This window comes from Pteropus vampyrus, unplaced genomic scaffold (genome assembly GCF_000151845.1).
Source record: "Pteropus vampyrus isolate Shadow unplaced genomic scaffold, Pvam_2.0 Scaffold207, whole genome shotgun sequence".
NCBI lineage: Eukaryota > Metazoa > Chordata > Mammalia > Chiroptera > Pteropodidae > Pteropus > Pteropus vampyrus.
Window position 1 is genome coordinate 216660 of NW_011888988.1, and position 21583 is coordinate 238242.

Consider the following 21583-nt stretch of genomic DNA (forward strand, 5'->3'; position numbering starts at 1 on the left):
TTTAGGCCTCACACAACCCTATAATATGGGTATTATCATTCTCTTCATTTTATAAATGAAGAAACTGAGGCACAAAGAGACTAACAGGTCACAGATTTAGTTACATGGCAAGTAGCGAAGAATGGTACAATTAAGGTGCTATGTACATTCAAAGGAGGGTGAGCACGCATCTGATTTGGGGTTATCAGAAACATCTCAATGTAGGCCTTGAAGAAATGAGCAGAATGTGTGCAGGAGAAGCTAGTGAGGCGAGGCCTGTGACTGTAGGTACCACCGTGAAGAAGCCTGGGGTGTGAGAGCAAAGAACACTGCCTCTCCCCTGGATTTCCCATCCTTCAAGACTCCACTCGACTCCACCTCTTCCGTGAAGCAGGTATTACCTGCCCTCCACAGACTGGGCATCAACCTTTGCTCTGCTACTTATTAGATTCTTTGCATGTCATGCAACTTGTCTGAGTGTCAGGTTCTTCAGCTGAAGACTGGGTTGTTGTGGTGAGTGAGGACATATTGTAAGACAAGTGCCCAACGAGGTGACTGGAACCTCATGGGCACTGGATAAATGGCAGCTATCACTGTTACTATTAATAATAGCATATCATCTAGAATGTATATTTTGATGTTTAATCATATTCTCCCTTACTGTTATTGTTATTTTTCTGTAACTAGACTGTAAGACTCCTTGGTGTGGGGATTGGGTGTACATTACATAATTTGGAAACCAAACTGCACTAAACATAGCAAGTAAACAAAAGAACTCAGTGAATTGTTGTTCAACCCAACATCCCAACTGGTTTGGCCTTCACACAGAGTCCCTCCACCCCTTGTTTAGTTTCTTGGACTAAATTCAAGGGAATAACAGCGGCCAGCCACCCACTCTGGAATCCAACAGCATCAGTGAATTGTGTTTGGGCCTGGAGAAGAGCAGGTGGATCCTGAACAAAGCACAATGCTTCTCTGGATGCTTGAAATAAACATCCTCCCCCAAGAGAGGCTGTAGGCAGACATCATGGGAGAGTGGGCAGGAGGAAGCCACAGCCTCGCCATTTTGCTCATGAGAATCAGATTTGTGAGCCCCTAACTACATCTGCTTGCACATGTTACTTTGCAAAAATAATAACCGCAATAATAAAACCATCCAACCTTTCTAGAGTAGCATCCCCAAACTTTTCAAAGACTTTTAACATGTTAAAGAAGCATGTTAAGTATTGGAGTGGGGAAAGGACAGGTATTTTTCTAAATGACCTTTAAGCTATCTCCAGATGCTGAATCAATCTCTCGATCTCTCAATCTCTCAATCAATCTCTCTCTTTCTCTTTCTCTCTCTCTCTCTCTCTCTCTCTCTCTCTCTCTCTCTCTCTCTCTCTCTCACTTTGGTGTGAATCTGACAATGCAGGCAAAACCTCTATGTTCATACAGGGTCTGGAGTAATTAAGGGACCTGAGCAAGGGCAGCTGAGCAAGGGCGAGAAATTAGGAATCATGCAGTATGTCTCTAGACTTCAGGTTGTTTCCAGGAGATACACTCTTCATCAGTCCTCCATCTGTAAGTTTTTTCTGCATGGAAACTGACCTTTAGTGTTTGGGCACAGGGCAAGAAAGGCGTGGGCTGGGGGATATGGTCTGGAGGCTGGATGCAGTCTGCCTCAGATGAAGTCAGTGTAACAGAGTAAGTATGATGAGAACTAGCTGCGTAAATAAAATCTCTGCATAAAAACAGATGTGTCTCCAAAGAAAGGTAGTTCTAAAAACCAAATTGGTGGGCAAAGGACTTGAACAGAGATTTCCCCAAGAAGATATACAAATGGCCAATAAACACATGAAGAGATGTTCAATATCATTAACCATCAAGAAATGCCAACCAAAACCACAATGAGATGCCACTTCATGCCCATTAGGATGGCTACTATCAAAAAAAACAAAAAACAAAAACAAAAAAAACCCAGAAAATAACAAGTGTTGGCAAGGATGTGGAGAAATTGGAACCCTTTTGCACTGTTGATGGGACTGCAAAATGGTGCAGCTGCTATGGAAAACAGAATGGCAGTTCCTCGAAAATTTTAAAACAGACCTACCATATGATCCAGCAATTCCACTTCTGTGTATATAACCAAAAGAAATGAAATCAGGGCGTTGAAGAGATATTTGTACACCCACGTTCAGCATTATTCACAATCGCCAAGATGTGGAAACAACCCAAGTGTCCATCAGCGGATGAGTGGATAGACAAAATGGGGTATATAGATGCAAAAAAAAGATTCTTTGGCCTTAGTAAGTAAGGAAATTCTGACACACGCTACAACGTGGATGAAACTTGACGGCATTAGGCTGACTGATATAAGCCAGTCACAAAAGACATAAATACTGCATGATTCCACTCATATAGGGTACCTAGAGGAATCAAATTCATAGCGATGGAAAGTTGAATCATGGTTTCCACTAACAGGGTTGCGGGGTGGTGGGGTGAGGGATTGTTTAATGGACACAGAGTTTCGATTCTGGAAGATGAAAAGAGTTCTGAAGACTGGCTTCCCAATGATGTGAACTTCCTTAACCCCGCCGAACCATACATTTAAAATAGTTAAGGAGGTACGTTTTATGCCATTAAAAAATTTTTTTGGTGGAATCCTCTGGACAAATAGGTATAGCATAAGAGAATAAAGTATTCTCGCAATTTCGAAACTATCTGGGAAACCACAACCACAAAAACTTAATTAATCTGACATTGCAGCAGAGAAAATGGAGGTCGGACTTGGAGCAACATGTTCTGTTCGTGAGGGTTCTGAGACGTGGTACCAGGTGCTTGAGAAGAGCATGGGATCACCCTTCCGCTCCCTGGATTGGTTTCTGCCTAGAGGTGAAGGACGGGGAGTAAAAGAAGAGTGGTTGGGATACAAATGTCTACAGAACGCAGGTACAGGAGACAGATCTAAAGAATCCACATGGCGAGAGCGATTATGTTGGATATTCAGCAGGTACTGGTGCAGAATGAGTGTCTGGAGGGCTGAGAACAATGCATGTGTGTTTTTGTTATGGGAATACAGACGCAGGAGCATGCCAAAATTACATAAGTACTCAAGGACGTGATATTAGGGGAATCCAAACCCTCATGCTTCTCACTAGGCTGCGAGGAGGGCCTGAGTTTCCCACGGTTCGAGCTAGTACCTTAAGGCCTTCTAAAACCAAAGGTACAAATGCAATCTAAGGAAAATTAACACTACCCCACTCACAGACTTTGGAACAGATGGATTATCAGAGAATCATGCAATACGACTCAAGGAAAAGAAATCTGGGACGCGATCGGGAGCTGTGGCTAAAAATTCTAGAACAAGGAAAAATGACCTTGGGGAGCTGTAGGAGGTACTGCTGCTTGGGGTCTGGGGAACAGGGGTCCTCAGGAAGAAAAGGGGATCAACAGTGGTGGAAGGACCATGAGAACAATAGCACAACACAGGGGCTACCACGAAGTAGACTCATCACGGGCAGTGCAGAAGCCTTCTTTAAGATATTGGGGGAACTGCTCTCTTTCCACATGGCTACTCACAGATCCTCCCCAAGTTTCAGAGAAGAATGCAGACTTTCTCGGCTGTGGCACAAAATAGATTAGACAGTGAAGAGCACAGGGTAAAAGAGGCCACAGCAGCAGCAGCATAAGCGGGGCTATTTCTGGAGTAGCAGTAAGTGTCTGGCACTTGTCTGGGATGATGACCCTAGTAAAATGTGAACTTTGAAGAGCAATTGACAGACACCTAGAATGCTCTGCAATTAGCTCTAAATCACTGGTACAAAGAATGAGCATTCTGGCACAGACCCATGTGATACACAGGAACATAAGCGTTCAAACAAAACAACAGACACAGGAAAAAAAAAAAAAAGATGGTCATTTTCCTTAGCTATAATTAGCAAAGGGTTTGGCAATTTCCTTAATGAGTAGAGTTGAAAATCAGGATCAGAAACACAGAATATCACTTGTATACTGTATATTCATGTTTAAGTTAACTATTTCGCTGATTGCACTTAGTTATTCCATTGTGTGAGTTTATGTCTTCACAATTTCTGTTGTTTTTTTAAAGTCTTAAATTAAATAATTCTCTTAAGTATAATTTTAAAAGGTCTATGAGTCAGAGCTACCCAATTGATAATTGCAGGTAAGATAACAGTGGTCAGAATAAACAAAATAAGTAACTTAATGCCTCTATAATCTAGTATTTATCCAGGCTCTTTCCGAACTATGTATGCACACATGATATATATTGCATTCCCTTAAATATATTTTCAACTTGTAAGAAAATGGGGTTTTTTTTCCCCTATAAGTAAATACTGCTCTTCACATCATCCCATCCTTTACCCAGAGCCTTGTTATAGTCAGGAAACTGAATTTACTGAAACGAGGCAAGGAGCTCTGCTATCATCATCAAAAATTAACACCACGCTGTACAGTTTTACCAATGCGATAAGACACGAAACTGAAACAGGAGTCATACTGCTAAAAAGGCGGAGAAAAACAACATATTGTGGTAGATAACATGATAGTCCACCTTAAAAACAGAAAAGAACCAACTAAAAAGCTCCTGGAGTTAATAAGCAAGTTAAAGAAACAGCTAAACCCAAGACAAATATTCAAAACTCAATTAACTTACTAATATACAAGCAACAATCAGTTGAAATATATAATGGGAAATCTATATTATAAATAACTTTAATAAATCTATAAAACCCATAGGAAAAAAATTTAAAACCAAAAAAACAAGATACTGAACAAGAGAAGATCAGAAAAAATGGAGAGATTTTAAAGTAGTTCCAATTAAAATTTCAAATGTTTTCCTTTTGGGATCTGGACAAGATGTTCTCAAAGTCTTTCTAAAAGAATAAAAAAATACTTCATATTTTTATAGTGTAATAAGCAAAGACCATCCTGGCTAAATATTAAAAATACTATAATGTAAAAGTATAATAATTTTTAAAATTTAAAACTGGCCAAAAAAAAGGCAAACTGAACAAATGAAATATTTCTAAAGAATAGGCCTGGGGACATATGAAAACTTAATGTAGGCTAAAAGAAGCATTCCAATCTAAAGAAGGATTGGTCAATAATGTTAAGAAAAATGGTTACATGAAAAATGCAGCATTATAGCAAAAACAATTTTATATGGATTAAAGAGACCTATAAATAAGAATAATAAATGAATATTTTAAGTGACTAGTTTCTATTTCAGGAAGGACTTTCTTAACGTAAAAGCAAACTCGAATCAAGCAAACTTGAATCTAACTATATATATTAAGTGTTATAAAAAGATGGAAAAAATAACTACATTTAAACAAAGTTATCTTTTCCTTCTTCATCCACCAGATGGGGCCTCTTACTTCCTAAGCCCAAAGCTGAGAATTGCAAGCAGCCTCAAGGTGCTAAACTTCCCCACCGCACCAAAGTCCATTCAGTCCAAAATGACAAGGAGGTTCAGAAGGATTGTGGGAGAGAGGGAAAGGGAAGCAGTGGAGTTGCGGGGTTCAGGTAGCGTGACTTACACAGCTGGAGGTCTCATTTAGCTCCAGGCAAATACTTAGGGTCAATTTCACTTCTTTGACCCTGGAACATTTGATTTCTCCCTGTATTAAAACAAAAACAAAGTAAATAAGCCAGTATTTTGCCCCTCACTTCTTCCCCCACCCCTTTTCCAGTTAGATTTCTGTGAAATACTCTCTAAAAAGATTTTAAAGAAAAAGAAATTTTAAAATTTCTTAGGGGACTAGAGATTTTGTAACAGTCACACTTCCTTCCTCCATCTCACCCCCTAGCCCCAGCAGATAATTAACTTTGTTACTAGCCTGAGCTTGTAGGCAGGTAGCTATTTGCAGTCTTGGTAAACATGGGCTTGAATGGTGCAACGATGGAAGAGGGGAGGATCTTTTCCCATTTGGGCCATTTTCCCTCCCATGAATTAATTATTCACTTGCAGCAAAGCCATACAGGCAAACAGATAATGGGGTGACTGGGAAGATCCTAGTGATATTCATTTTCCCCCTGATCCCTAGGACTTTCCAGATTCTTATTTTGGCTCCTTTAAAAACAGAAACCAGGCGGTGCCCCGCCCCATGCCTGCCTGCCAGGTTCCACACCCGCTTATTTTCGACTCTTTCTGCTGGAAGCTCTTGACAGACACCTGCTCTAAGGCTGAGCTCAGTATACCCCGTCTGTCCAGTTCCTCACAGCCTCTCTATGCCTGACACAGCCACCAAACCCTCTCACATCGAGGAAATGGTTTTAGTCCTAAACATTTTGGGGAAAGCGGCACCATTAAGGAGGACGGTTTCCAAATATGGCCAAAGGGGAATGGTGCTTGGTCAAAGCCCAGACTGAGAAGTACTAGAAAAAGATGCAGAGAAATGGATGGATCTCAGAGAATACTCGTTATTCTCTATTCCTTAGAAATGCAATACCCACGACCCAGATCAGCCCTGCCACCTGACTCCACCCCTCTCTGCCCCTTTCTATCCCTTCCAGCAACATTTGAGCTGCGTATTTTCCCTGCTAATACTTAATGACCCAAATCTCATTAGTTGGGATGAGGAGAGGATGAAGGGAAGAGAGAGCCTGTATACATATGAAATGAGGGGCCAACCTGCCATTTTGGCCCAATTTACCCACCTTGATGGTACTCGGGGTAGATGAAGATGATGTATAGGGTACAGTGAGAGATGTCACAGGGCTGGTGCTATTGTGTGGGGGATGTGAAACATTTCCAGGTGACATGTTGGGTGTCAAGGTCATCTCTGAAGTGGAAAAGTTGATTGTGGTGGAAGACACTGTGATGACTACAGAGGTCTGTGTCTGGACAGGAGAGGTCATGGCTTCAGGAACTGGGGTGATCCCAGAGGTAGATGTGAAGTTGACCGTAGACTCTGAAAAAGACCAAAAATACAAGTGTGCATGTGTGCACATTTGCATAAACACACACACACACACACACACACACACACACACACACCCCTCAGTAAACTGTCTTGAATCAAGGAGACCTTATAGATAATGACATGGGCATGGACTTCCACTCAGAAAAGGGAATTTGGGGAGTTAAGAGTTACTTCCTGTCCTAATCCCTACCAAACTCATTTCAAGCCAGCTATTGGAACCATAGCTATAATCTAGAATGTATTAGAAGCATCCTCGGGATTCTGAAACTGGATGTTGGTCCGCCCTAGAGAAGTCAAAGACCCCCAATTTGAACCTGTACACACTTTCCTTCACTTGGAAGAGATCGGAGAGCTCTAGGGAATTCTCATTTAATCCTTTTATGGCTAAGCTCAATTGAGCATGAGAGCAAGGGTACAAGGAGCATTACTAATCAGGATCAGCTGCCAAGGCACTGGCTTGAGAAAGCTGACACTGTTGGAAGACTTATCTAGAACTTACCTCAGAGTACCCTAAATATGATGCCAAAGTCATTACTACAGAGAGATTGTATGTTTTCATCTGGGCGAGAAAGTGGGAGCAGGGCGTGGTCTGCAAACATCTAATGCTTTACCCAAGCGCCAGTAGCATCCCTCTGGGGCCTGAGACAAACACTCTTTACCTGAGATGGCTGCTATGGTCCCATTGCTGTTCTCAGAGATGGGGTCGAGGGTAGTACTTTCAAGAGTACTTAGTATTCTGGTCTCCTGGTTGGATACATTTACAGGAACAACTGAAGATATTCTTAAGATCGATGACTCTGTGGTTACATTACTCAAGTTATTCATGTTTGTGAATCCAGAGGCTATAGAGAAACAAGGAGGAAAGGTCAGAACCAAATTGTCCTGGAGCCTCCTGACATCACCCAATTCAGTGTCTTGACTTCAGGCAGAATCCATTTAGAACATCCTCTGCTGCCCCTGGCAAGGCAGCAGCAACAAAAACATCTTCCTGGACAGGCAACTGAGTTCCCACCACTAGTTTTTTCCTAAGGAAATAGGGAAGGAAAAGCTTGTATGCACCCAGTGTCTAGCATAGTATTATTCATAGTATGGAAAAGTTGCAACTAAATAAATTTAGTTGCATAAATGGCATATGCACTATAATCGCTACAAATAAAAATTTATGAAAAAACTATAACATGAAAACAATGTTCACAACATGTCGATAAAATATTAAAATATTAAATTATACCTGAATAAATACTGCAAAGATCTGAAATGTGGGGAGGATGTACCCGTTTTCTTTTTAATGTATCCTATCTTTTTTTTTTTTTTTTTTTTTTCACTCTCCATCTACCATATTCATTCCTGGAATAATCACTAAATTCACACCATACTCAATTCAATCCCTTTTAAAAAAATCTTCTCCCCTTTCCAGACTTCCCCGTTCCCCAACTCTCCATTCTTTTCCTCATGGCCTTTAAATGTATTCTCCCTTCCTTTGGTTAAAGAACTGCAGCAAGCAACCCCAAGATTTCTTCCAGGAAGCTCCGCCTCAGAAATCCAGCTGAAGGGCTAGAGAGCATAAGGCCTGGTTTCTCCTCAGATGTAGCTGGGAGCTAGAGAGCTTAGTTCTGGCTCTGCCAATAACTATGTAATTTCGTGTGTGTGTGTGTGTGTGTGTGTGTGTGTGTGTGTACCAATCTCTAAAGTGAGGGCCTTTTCTTACACGGATTTTTGGGAGAATCAATGAGATAACAAATGTTAGAATACTATAAGTGTAATGTTCCTGAGTCTAGTTATTCTCTGAAGATCTTCACGAGGGTCCTGGCCCTTCCATGTTTCCTGGGGAACCCAGTAGTGCCACCCTTCGATCCAGGGAGGAGAAGCTTCCTGCCCAGCCCCTGCATTTTAAAGCCTATACTCTGTTTCTCCTCCTGCTCTGCCCTTCCCCAAACCATGAGGAGTCCATGGGGCCAACAGAGATGTACTCTTTCTTCTAGATCACTGGAGACCAGAAAGCCTAGAAAATTTTGCCTTCTTGCGGACCTGCATGGCCTTTTCTCACAGTCCATCCTTTGGAGGGTCAACTGCAACACCAAAATCTCACGTCCAAGGGCTAAGGATGGCCAAGGGCGGCTCTTTGCAGGGAGAAGGGTTAGAGCATAAGCGTGTGGTGGAGTGTCCCTTAAATGAACATAAGACCCCCTACAGTGTGCGCCAGAGTCATGGGTAAGAAGAGAAAAGAGGTGGGCTGGAGCCAAGGGCCACCTCTTCCTGCTTAGCCACATTGCGGCACTGGATTCGAGGACCGTGAGAGTCTCAAATTCAAACCCCGCCTTCCAGGTAGTCATGAAGATGTTTTTCAAGGAAAGAGGATAGAGATTTTTTTATTTATCAGTTAGTTGACCTGATTTATTTGAAGTATTCAAAAATATGGTATATGGGCCTCCATTGTACACTTGGCTTGGGCACTATGAATTTTGGGGTGGCCTTGGTATGCAGAGGTCACGCCCACATTGGTGCTACCATCCTCAAGGAAAGGCCCCTGATGGTCTCAGTCTACCCTAAAGCTTGTCTCAAAACTTTCCTGGTTAAGAGCTAGGTCTGTATTTTTCAGAAGTTTCCAGGTAAATTGAATTGTAGAATGACACTTCCTCTTTCCCTCAGCAACAAGAGGGAAGTTAGGCTTCAGTTTCAAGGCAATGAACCTGGAGCCACAAATGTTTCTCCTAAAGGTGGTAACAAGTCTCACTGTCCCACATCTGCCATCCTCACCAACCTGCCGCAAGAAGACTGATATTAACGGCGAATACGACAATCATATTTTAATATTATTGGCAAGTGAGCGGAAAGAAAAAGTAATATTGCTATTTCCATTTTAGAGATGAGAACGTGAATCGCAAAGGTTTGGGCAGAGAGGGAAGGCCATGTTCATGCGGGCCGAGGAGCAGGGGCGCCCCTGAGGTTTAGCTGACTCTTGAGTAGAAAGTCAAGCTAAAGTGCTGAGGACCAGTGTACGTCCGCCACACCTCTGGAGGGAAAAGAAGGGGCTCCCGTATGGCTTAGGTCGGGGGTAAGTTTATCGAAACGAAATAGATGGAGAAGCGGATCCAGTCTTCTTCTGTCCTTAATTAGGACCCTCTAAGCCATCCGACCTAAGATATGAATTCACTGTAGGTGTAAAGTGGTGGGAGCATTTGGACACTGAATTGAAGGGTTATCCTCTCAAGGAGCCATTCCAAGGCACCACTGGAACTCCCCCTTGACATCACCCTTCCTGCCCGCCCTTTCCTCATCTTCCTTCCAGTATATCAATTCCTGGGAATCCCATCTGGCCCAGCCTGGCCCAGCCCTTCTCTCTACCCGAAGGAAGCTGATCCTGGCTGAGGTGATGTCATGCTTTTGAATCCCCTCTCCCAGGGCCTCCTTCACCCAGACAAACAGTTTTGAACTTTTCCAGATGTGAAGAGAGACCTGCTGCTAGTTCTGAGGACAGAAGTGCCTGTGCCAGATGAGTGAAGCAACCCTGGGCCCAGGCCAGCTACCAACCCACTAGGGTCAGGCTCCTGGTTGCAGCAGCCTCCACCCATCTACCAGTCATCCAAGCACTGAGGCACATGTACCAGGCTCCGACTGCACATGAGAACAGGACCCCGACCTCAGATCCATGTCTCTGAAGCTAGGATGAGTGGGGAAACCTCCAAGACTCTGGAGAAACTGGACAAAGGCGGGGAGAAAGGGACAGAAGGCAAGGCTGAGCACAGGGCATATACAAGCTGGTGTAGGACAAGGGGTCACCTCAGTAGGGCCCTGGGAGCCAATCCTGGCCTAGGTACTGTAATATAGGGACTCTCCATGAAGGAGTCTCTTGGTTTCATAGTCTCTAAGGCTCCATTTACAGAGTTCCCATGAAGAGACTGGGGTCTTGAGGAAAAGGCATCTGCAAGAATCAAGACTGACCACAGATCTCTTTTTATACTGTCCTTCCACACACAACCATAGTATTAAACCATCAAATTCTGACCTTTATTGATCTGTACTTCTGATTCCTTACTCTGCAGGGGAGTCACAGCAGCCTACGAGTCAGAATCTAATAGGCGATGGAGGAAATCTCCACTACACCTTCTATTCCGGACTGGGGGCACAGCCCTCACCCAACCCAACAGAGTGTGCTAGCATGATTTAAAATAGAGTGAAAGGCTATCTCCTCTGGTTTACTTCATTGCACCTTTATTAACTGTGTCTCCCTAAGTACCCTATTTGACTTTAAGTACCCTATTTGATCTCAACTATTGGACTTGGAGCAAGGGGAAGACATAAGAGCTCAGGAAGTTAACAAGATGAGGATTCGAAGAGGCCAAATAGATGTCACAAAATTCACGTGGTAAAAGTCATCCATTTAACTTGCAGGTACTTATTCAGAAGCAATTACTCTTGTTAATCACACAATTCTAACGAGCTTGGTTATCTGATATACTAGATAAAGCTAAAAATTAGAAAGAGACTCTCAGAAACAAACAATAAGGAGAAGCAGCAGCTGAAAATGAAATAAAAGAAACAGAAATAATAAAAAACAGTCATGAGTATCAAAACCCACACTAGTCTGGAACCATTTATGGTAGGAGTAAATAAATACATATACCTTAACATGCATTAATGATGTCACTGAGTTGCACCATGACCAAATTATTTTCATGACACATCTGAGTCTTGAAGGTTAAAGTCCTCTTTTTTCGGTCCACTTAAGGAAGCAGAGGCATATTAAATACATTTTTAATAAGATTTCTAACTACAATGGATAAACTGAAGATTCTGTTTGTCTTTAAAAGGGGGTTACAAATCCTCAGAGATCCAGAAAGCTCTGTTACCTAAATAACTCAATTTCCACATTCTAGGAGACTAGGTTTTCCTGTACTTGGTCTTGCTTCTCACAGGTCCTTAGTTCTATAGCTTTGCTAGTGGTGTTATGATCTCCTAGCCAGCCAGCCCCATTCCCTTCATCCTTTCAAATTCCAGCACCTGGCCCAAGAGGAGTTTCTCAGAGGAGTTCCTGGGTGTTTTAGCCCATGGAGACACAGTGATAGGAAGAAGGAACACACTGGCCTCTGCTGGGAGCCATGGCTTGTGCTGAGAAGACAGCAGACCCTGCAAACAAAGAGCTCGCATTCTGCAATCAGACCATGATGGAAGGAGGCTTTCTACCAGGCTCTAGCTGTGCAGCCTTGGGAAGCTTCTTCTACTCCTTAAACCTCACCTGTAAAACAGGGATAAAAATAGTCCCTGTTTCCTAGTTGTTTCAAGGGATAAAGGAGATAAGGGATGCAAAGTAGTTAGCCTGTCTGATAAATGCTGAAGAAACAGCGGTTTCCTTTAACACAGGCCCCCTCCATTCTGCATCTCTAAGACCTTAAATCACAGAGCTCCATCACTTACCAGGCACAAATCACATATGCTTGTTTCCTAAGGAAAGGGCTTGACACCTCGGTCCCATTATAAATTGCTTGAGTGCCAAAACTATCTCTTCTACTTGTTTGTTTGACTCAGGGCGCTTAGTATAATCCTCTAAGTTCAGAATAAGCACGTGGGTTGAAGGGCGACTGCATCAGGGGAGCTCACACTAACCACCTCTACGCAGTGGTCTCATTAGATGCTATATTTTATGAGGAAATTTATTAAATTAAGGAGTGTCTACGGGAGGATAACCAGAATTAGAAGAGTTCTAGAAAGCAAGTCATATGATTGAGGGCCTAGTGTTATTTACTCTAGATCAGGTGTTGACAGTCGCAGATGGTGGACCAAATTCCGACCAAGGCTATTTATTGTATGGCCAGAGAACTAAGAATGGCTTTTACGTGTTTAAAGTGCTGTAAAATAAAACAAAGTGGAACATGCATCAGAGCCTACCCATGGCCTCAAAAGCCTAAGATATTTATTATCTGGCTCTTTACTGTAGAAGTTTGCTGACCTCTGATCTAGAAAAGAAGAATTTGGGGAGAGAGAATAAATAATTTTCTTCAAGGTTCATTTCACATATTGACTTATTCATTCTTATTTTTCATAAGCAAGTGATGTGGGAAGGACCACACTCAGTGCTGTGGGCAGCACAAAATAAGAGAAAATTTCTTCCTGCTGTGAGGTGTGAACGTTATTAGAATTTAAATAAATCTCCACCCTTAAGGTGCTTATAATCTAGTGGGGCCAACTAGAAATGTCTTTAAGGATTGTCATGAAGAAAGATCAGATTAATTCTGTGAGAGTTGAAAGAATGGAATTAGAATTGATGACTAGAAGTTACAGAAAGGCTAACTTCACTGCAGTACAAAGACAAGCTTAAAATAATGGGGTTACTTTTTTTAATGGAATGAAATGACTCCGGAAATAGTAAGCCACCCATCTTTCCTGGGAACATTCAGGAAGCATTCTTGTTATGAGTTTGGACCATGTTGGGCTTGAACAAAGAATTGGGCTGATGCCTTCCTACGCATCGGAGGAGAAGTTGAGGTGTGAGTGAAAACTCAGTGTATTGAGACTTCCCCTTACTCTTCAAATGATATGTCTCGGACCACTTCCACTTACTTCAACCCCAATATCGTCAGCTCTCTCTAGGGGCCCACATTTGCCCCAGTTGTCTTTCTCCATTTTCCTGATTGCCACTGACTCCTGGATGGAAGCACCACGCCTCCCTGACCTCAGGCTGCAGCAGCTCTTGGTGTGCACTACTCACATGGGTGAGCCAAACACCCATTCCTTTATTCCCTCCACAGCACCACCAACACAGGGTTAGTGTGTGTTTACCGAAGATCTGAGAGCATGGAGCGAGGTTACGTCCCAGCTCAGAGGAGACGATGACATAACTTTGAAATTTTAGACATCACTGTGATAAACATGCCAAACTATAAGGAATTTCTCCTAGACAAGTCTTTTCCACCTCTGCTCACTGCTGTTCCCCTACCGTTCCAGGCACCTCTCCTCCTCTCTCTGTATCTTCTTGGACTCTGGACTCCTTCAGCCTTTTGTCTCTTGGGCCCATCAAATATAAAGTTCCACTTTCTTTTTATCATGGTCAGCAATTCAACCTCTTGTTGAATTGCATATGCAAAGTTTGTCCAGGAGTCTAGGTTTCTCATTCAGAGACCATTTAAGAAATTCTTTTAAACAATGGAACTGGCTACCTCGAGATGCTCTTCTCCTAGAAGCTATTGGTTGTAAGTTCTTCGGGTTTTTCATTTCCCCCTAATCAGCAAAGAGCAGACTTTCCAATTAAGCCCAAAGGCCTTTTCCTTTACATCTAAAGGGAAGTGATTCATTCCCAGATGGGCTCTGGCCTGTAGGACATAGTACGCACACCTTGGGATGCATCCCCATTTGTCTGTAGCTCATCCTCCCAAGACGCATGCATCTTTCTCCTTAGCAAGGCTGGAGGCTCTTGAAACTAAAAGTCATAGATAATGTGTTTTTATTTCTTTGCTGAGGAAGGAAGAAAATGTTCTTATTAAAAAAAGTCGAAGCCCAGAAAAAAATACAGAAATTCTGCCCTGTCAACTCGAGCATTTTCTTCTGGAGGATGGTATTTTTGTTGTTTCCATACCTTTACGTTTTTAGTTCTCTACACTCGGGTCCATTTAATTAGATCGGGCAGAGTCAACAAGAGAAAAAGAGAACCAGGAACCCTGAGGGTGGAGCTGGGTAACCATCCAGCCCTGAAAGTCAGCCCACACCGCCTGCCCGGGGTCTAAAGGAAATCAGGCAATGAGACCATAAGAAGTGGAATTTGTTCCTTTCTTTTATTTGTTTTTGTAAGGCTGCGCAGGAGTTTATCTGCTGCAGTTGGCACTCTTTGCCCTGAGCTTTTGAAGACAAAGATTCAGAGAATGAAGGAGATGAGGACAAGTGAATGAGGCTCCCAGGAGGTGGAGCCAAAGGGATAAGAAAAAGCCTCTCTAGTGGCATGTTTTATCAGTCAAACTGGAAGACTTGCATCTGCAAAGGTTGTGCCAGCAGGGTTGGCCCTACAAAGGGGAGCACCGGGGGCCACTGAATTAGTCAGAGGTCCCCAAGGCTGCTCCTCCTCAGTCGCCATGTGGCAGAGATTCAAAGGGTGGAGTCTTCTCTCCTCTGGAAAACATCTGATAAAATTCTTTTCCCTTTTCTTTTTCCCCCTCTTACACGTAGCCCCAGACAGGATATGGGTGTGGGGTCAGCAGGCACGAAGGACCCAAAGGAAGAAGAGGAATGTGAAGGGGTGGGGTTGGGGGGTGTCCTTAGGGACAGAGGAAGGATAAGCCATGGAGGGCTTGGAGGAAACAGATACCGTGAGACTGACAAATGAGGTGCCCTAATAACCTGAAAGCCTTCTCTTCCCAGCTGGTGGTGTAGCAGTGCTATTTGGTGGCCTCTCAGCCTCCACTGACCCTGGTTCTGACCAGAACCACCCCATTTCCAACAAAGAGAGTCTACTTTTGGTTGGCTGCTGTGCCCATCCCCATGCCAACTTCTCACAAGGACAGAAAGAAGACCTTCCCAGAACAAACCTCTATGTCGGGGTAAGTGATGAGAAAACCACAGAACCCCTTTCTGCCCTGAATTTCACAGTAATAATGGCACAGAATTTCTGCAATACCCCTTAGTTAGCATTTCAAGGTATAGTCACTCATTTCACTTCCTCCACGATATATCTCAAGATAGAAAATGACTCCTAGTATTAACAAAACACACACCCTAGAAAGTTCTCAGGGAAGACACAGAGCTACAACTGGCCCAAACAGTCTGGAAAGATTGAGAATAGGGACCTGTGCCCCACCGCTCACCCCCAAGCTGAGATACTGAAATTCTCAGCACATCAACCTGAGGTTTTGAAGAGGTTAAGTTGCTCCTCCCATCCCCACTGCTGAAGGCCAAGGCGACACTGAGAATGGCCAGCTGAGGAAATAAGAAAAGGGTGGACCTCCCTCAGCTCAGGACCAGGTCACCATCACAAGCTGTGTACTCAAAGCATCTGATCAGAATTGGAGCCACTGATCAACTCACCCATCATGAGGGCATAGTCTAGCACCCAGGGGAGTACCCCATTCTAGGGCTTCGACATCTCAGTGACAGTTTTTTCCCTGCCCCCAAGGGCATGTCTGAAGCTGCCAAACAGGTCGACCCAGAGCCAAACTTATAGCTTCCTCAAGCCCTGAATATCTCTCCAACTGGGTGGACCCAAAGAGGGAGGGACATCAGAGGAAAGTGAGAGCAAAAGAGGTCTAGCTGGCTGCGCAGGCCACTCTGTGGGCCGTGGTGGGTGGCCTTTAGCAAGAGTTGGGAATTTGGAGCCCTATAGGGCTGGAAGCAGAATCTTGAGCTAAATGGAGAACTTACAATATTTAAAATCCTCTAATTTCAATGAAATGAGATGGAGAATGTTATCTCCAATGAAAGCAATTAAGAATAAATATTTACTGAGCGCCTTTAAAACAAAAAAACAAAAAAACAAAGGTGAGAGCAACAGCTTGAGAGGGGCATGTGTGGATGAGTGGAAGAGGAGGGTCCATTAGCCTGCTGACCTGTCCACTAGTTTTCGAACTAGGAGGGGGGCAGAGAAAGAAAACCCCACAATGTAACAATTTTGAATTGGTGCCAGGGAGAAGAGCTGTGGAGGAGGGTTGGAGGCAGGGCTCAGAACAAACTCCGTCCACCATCACCTTCTCTCCAGTGGAATGGGTGTGGGCGTCGGAAGAGGGAGTCGTAACAGCTTTGCGATTCTAAATGCAAGGATTTTTGCATAGACTGTTCTTCACTCCAAACTCCACTGGTCAGCCTGCCTCCTGGGCCTCCTGGGCGCTGCATCAGCGGCCTCGTCCCAGGTTGACTTTGCTCCCTTTTCCCCTCCCTGTCCCGGTGATCGGTGGGGCGCCCGACCCCCTTCCCCGCTGCCCGCTCAGGCCCTAGCTATCCGAATCAGCCGTCAGACGCAAAACTTCTCTGCTTCTCTCCTCCCCCTCTCCTGGTTCTGGCTCCAACTATGCGCTCCGCACCGTGGGTAACGCGAAGAGGCACTGGCATCTTCAATACGCTTTACATTAGAGACAACTCCAGCGAGTCGCACTGTCCGACTCCGGGACGCCTACGGCGCTGCGCGAGTTAACACCTGGGGTAGTTCACACTCGCGTTGTGGTCGCCTTCCATTCCCATCCCACCCCCGCCCATTCACAGGTGAAGCGCTGGGCCCGGCTGGAATCGGTTCGCACGGCTCTCGTTCCAGCAAAGCCCGGAGCAGCCGCGGGCGTGGGGGCGTAGGTTGAGGCCGAGGTCCCTTCCCTCTAGGTAGCTGGCTCTGCGCGCTGTGCCTCTGGGGGAGCGGCGACCTTCCCCGCCGCCCAGCTCCGCGGGCCGCGCGCGCGGCGGGTACTCACGCAGCAAACTCAGCAGGCAGAGCGCCGTCCAGCCCCATGGCATCCCGCGCTCCGCGCGCGCGCCCCTGCGGCCCAGCATCCTTCCCGCGCGGCTCGGGAGAGAAGCAGAGCCCAAGACACTGCTCGCTCAGCCGGGACCCGATGCTCCCGCCCCTCCGCCTGGGAGCGGGGTGGGCGATTCTTGCTTTTCCCCTCCCCTCCCTCTTTAGTCCTGGCAAGGCCGGCCCCTCTCCTTGGCTGCTACTAACGTGAGCTTCCCTGCTTAGTCCCAAAGGCGGAGGACATTGGGAGGGAGGCTGGGGTTGCCGCCTTCGAGGCCAAAAAAGGTGGAGAGGTTTGTGCGAGCCCCAGACGCCTTAATTTCAACTTTGTGTAGAGGCCCCATCTTACTTCTTCAAGCTTGACTTCCACTTAACTCTTAACCCCTTTTTGTCAGCCTTGCCTGTGGCCAGGGCAGACGCCAAGTTTCCTTTGATTTTTTTTTTTTTTTTTTTGGCTTTCCATTTCTTTTTGCTTTTCTTTATTTTTAAGTTTTAAGCCGAGAACAATCTTGCAAAAGGCATCTCCGGGCAGGACCTGAGTTTACAAGTGTGAGCATTTTGTTAATCAGGTAAAACTTAACCACCCGTGTCCAGTCTGATGCATTTAATGGTAGTCGTACCAGAGACTGCTGCATGTTAATGAAGCGTAATGAATGAGAAAGACACAGAAATGACTGTAATTATGCATTTTACCCGTCCAAACCATCCTCTTTGATTTTTTCTTTTCATTTTTTTTCCCTGCAAGATCTGTCTATTTGTGTTCATTCGGAGGGATTTTCTTGTGAGCAGCCCCATTTTTCCACATGGTTAGACTCTGTCACCATCATTAGAAAGACAAAAGACTCAGCACCTAGATGCCTCTCTCTAGGCATCCCCTGTCCAGCCCTGGTCCCAGACTCTTAAGACCTTCATCCTGCTCTCCTGTCAGAAAAAAAAAAGCCTTGCCCTGACTCCCCCTATGCTACCTGGCTGATCCTGGAGCTCCCAATTCCTCACTAGTAGTTTAGGATGTTGGTAAACTGAACTGCAGAAACTGAGCTGGGCAGGCAGCCTAGTCCCAGATTGGCCTGGGGAGGTAGAGACTGGAGGAGAGAGGAGCCAAGCAGAGGAAATCAGGGCACCAGGGAGGGGACAAGTGATAAGGCACTGTCTGAGAGAACATGCTCTGAGACCCTGAGTGGAATCACGGGATTACAAACACGCAGCTCCAGTCTCTTCCATGATGTCTGTACCATGTAGCCCAAAGGGGAGAAAGAAAGCCAGACCAGCACCCTCTGATCCTTTCTGATTTAATTCTCTGCAGATCCCCTCGCATTATGAAAGTGGGTTTATCTTTATGGTCCTTCCCCGACCTACTATAAATTTAGTTTGTAAAGGAGAGGGGTGCCAGGTTGAAAAACAATCCCCCAAACTCCCTATTCTGATCTCATTCCCCAACATTTTTTTTAAAATAGAAAACAAAGCCTTCAATTGCATAATAAAACCAAAGGCTCAAGATGCAAATTTGCTAGAACACAATAATATGGTATGAATCTGTATCAAAGGGCAAATGGTGATTGGATCTAACCACATTGTGATCTCAAGGACCTGCAGCTGGGGACAGAACCGTCTGCAAAATACATTTCAAAATCAAGCCTTTGTCCTTGGGATTCCCAGTTAACAGAAAAAAGAAGTTACCCACCTCCCCCACCCCCCACCATTACCACCACTCAACTCAGCTCCAAGAGTTGGGTCTGCTTCACACTCAATAAGAGGGTGCGAACAAAATGTGGGGCTGCAATGCTTGCTAGATATGAAAATCAGTTTGGTCCATCTGGCTCTTCTTTTTTTCTCAGTAATTTCTTCTGATTACTTCAAATGCCATTTGTCTCCCCTAGCTGGACCACGAGAAGCGGGAAAGAACTTGTCTAGAGTGCCTGAATTTCTTAACCAGCTCTGGGAGCAGAGGAAAGAGAGAATGACCCTATGGAGCAGGGCTTCTCCAAGCATGGCGTGCACAGAATCAAGGGGAACGTCTAGGACTCTGCACTTCTACTAGGCACTCTCCGTGATTCTTATGCATGCTACTAGCATAGAAAGAAAATATGTTAGGTACAGTGTGGAAGGCAGACTTCAGGGAGGGAAAACAGGAGTGGGGGATGGGAGGGCGGCCGATCCCTTCCTCTGAGAACCAGAGCTGTTCTTCTCTAGCCCACAAGGCTATGCATAGCCCCAGAACTATGACACTGGGTGATACCAGGCTACTCTTCATATTTTCCAGTGTCTTTGAGACCCATCACTCCAAGCACACACTACCTTGCCCCAAATACCCTTGAACTCAGGTTCTGGCCACTGGACGAAAGTCCATTCTGGGACCCTCAGCCTTATGTATTTCCTCATAGGCCAGATAGAGATGAACTATTAAGTCTCTTCAAAGCTCTAGCCTTTCTTGGCTGATCCTCAGCGTCTCTGCTTTCCTATTTCAACATACGAGTTGTTGCCAAAATAAGATGTTAACTACACTGCACATAGTGGGGGGGGAGGGCACAGAAATATATAGTGAGGCTCTGTCAGGCCCTTAACGACCTTACCATTAAAGATGCCCCTACGCCAGCCTCAACATATCAATCAATTTAAAATAGACCCTCATCCTATGTTGCATATAACTCCTTTGATGTAAAATTCTTTTTTGAATTTTAAAATATATTCTTCATTTTGTCTCTGTAATTCAAACTTTATTACATTTATATAAAACTATTAGAGAGTTGAATTGCATTTTACAATTCAAAAATCGAAAATCATTTCGATTTTTCGAGTCTGTATTTTGGAACCAAGACTTTTCCCCCATGTAGCAAACTTGTTTGGGGTCTTCAAGAGCCTTCGGGGTTTGGATCCCAGGTTGGCAGGGTAGGGTCCTTGGTGGCGGAGATGTGCAGATGCGAGAGGGAGGCAAGGAGAACTTGCAGTCAGAAGTGAGTTCCTTCTTTCTGCTTCTCACCTTCTAATCTCTCTCCAGAGCCTCTTCTTGGCAGAACCTAACTGGAAACCATCTGACAAGGAAGTCTGGGAAATGTGCTGTGTAGATCGCCAGCCCCGGTGTCCTGTGGAAAATTAGCTTCGTGCAAGTGGTAGCCTTCAAGTACGCTACAGGTAGGCTATAGAGGCCACAGTCCAAAAAGGCTCAGACAGAATCATGCTGATCAAATCATGAAGGTTATTGAGACTATTTAAAACATACGGCCAGAACCAATGGGAAAGATTGGGGTAGGTTAATTCACTTGGGAAGGGTGCAAACAGAGGAAAGGACTATACTACCTGAATTTCGTGTTACACTACACTAGCGTAGCTGTGAGGACCAGAATTGAGGTTAAGTAAGGGATCAGTGGATGGGAGGTGCTTGGAACCAACATATACTTGCTCTATTAGGAGATACAAGGGTGAGTAGGCCTGGCCACAGTTCTGCTTACACAGTTCACCAGTGTGCTGGGCAGCTGTCCCTTTGGTCAGTGTTTCTGGGACAGAGTATATAGGGGCCAGAATGGCGTTACCAATAGGTAGACACTTAGGGATGACCTGGCCGTCAGCCCTAAAGTGGCATATTCTATACCTTGTGACTTATGGCTTGAACTTTCCATCCTTTTCTATCTGTAAAGAACATTTGTTTGCTCCATTCCTTTAATAATGTATTCTATTTACTCTGTTTTTACATGTCTTACAGATTATAAACTTACTACCTGCTTTCAGCACTTCTGAATTCTGCCTGTGTCCCACAACCTACTTGTTTACTTATTATCTATAGTTAATACATCTAATGAATTTCACCCATCCTGTTTGCTTTTCTTGTCCTCTTAGCAGAATTGAATATTCTCACATAATAGAGCAAACACACATTATACCCAGCATTATAAAGAAGAATACAGAAGCGCGATGTTGAGAGTGAGAGACACAAGGTAAATAACTGGAACTAATTCTGTTTCATATATTTTTCATACAGATATAACCACTTTTCCAGTTCTGTTTGTTCAGTAGACTGTCCCTTCCCTATTGATCTAAAATACCATTTTTGTCATGTGCCAACATTTCATCTCTATGTGGGCCTATTTCTCGGCTCTCTATCCATCAATCCCCATATATACCTCAGTACCTTTATCATTGCCTTATTTACTGCCACTTCCAATAAGCCCAGATACAGGTCAGGAAGTGAAGACTCATTTTTTTGGAAATGTGTCCTGGATATTCTTGGCTCTTTACTCTTCCATATATGTTAGAATCTGCTTAT

The 21583-nt window shown here is 44.3% G+C and overlaps 1 protein-coding gene across 1 annotated transcript in view; it reads right to left on the minus strand.

Annotated features, from left to right (window-relative positions):
* CD34 (CD34 molecule) overlaps nucleotides 1–17363 on the minus strand; it is a 21267-nt gene extending 3904 nt beyond the window's left edge. Inside the window, exons 1-4 of the mRNA XM_011372437.2 lie at nucleotides 17285–17363; nucleotides 7568–7750; nucleotides 6643–6896; nucleotides 5523–5603 (exon numbers count right to left, since the gene is read on the minus strand). Of these exons, the coding sequence (XP_011370739.1) occupies nucleotides 5523–5603; nucleotides 6643–6896; nucleotides 7568–7750; nucleotides 17285–17363 (597 nt within the window). The remainder of the gene's footprint in view (nucleotides 1–5522; nucleotides 5604–6642; nucleotides 6897–7567; nucleotides 7751–17284) is intronic.
* Between the last annotated feature and the right edge of the window lie 4220 nt (nucleotides 17364–21583).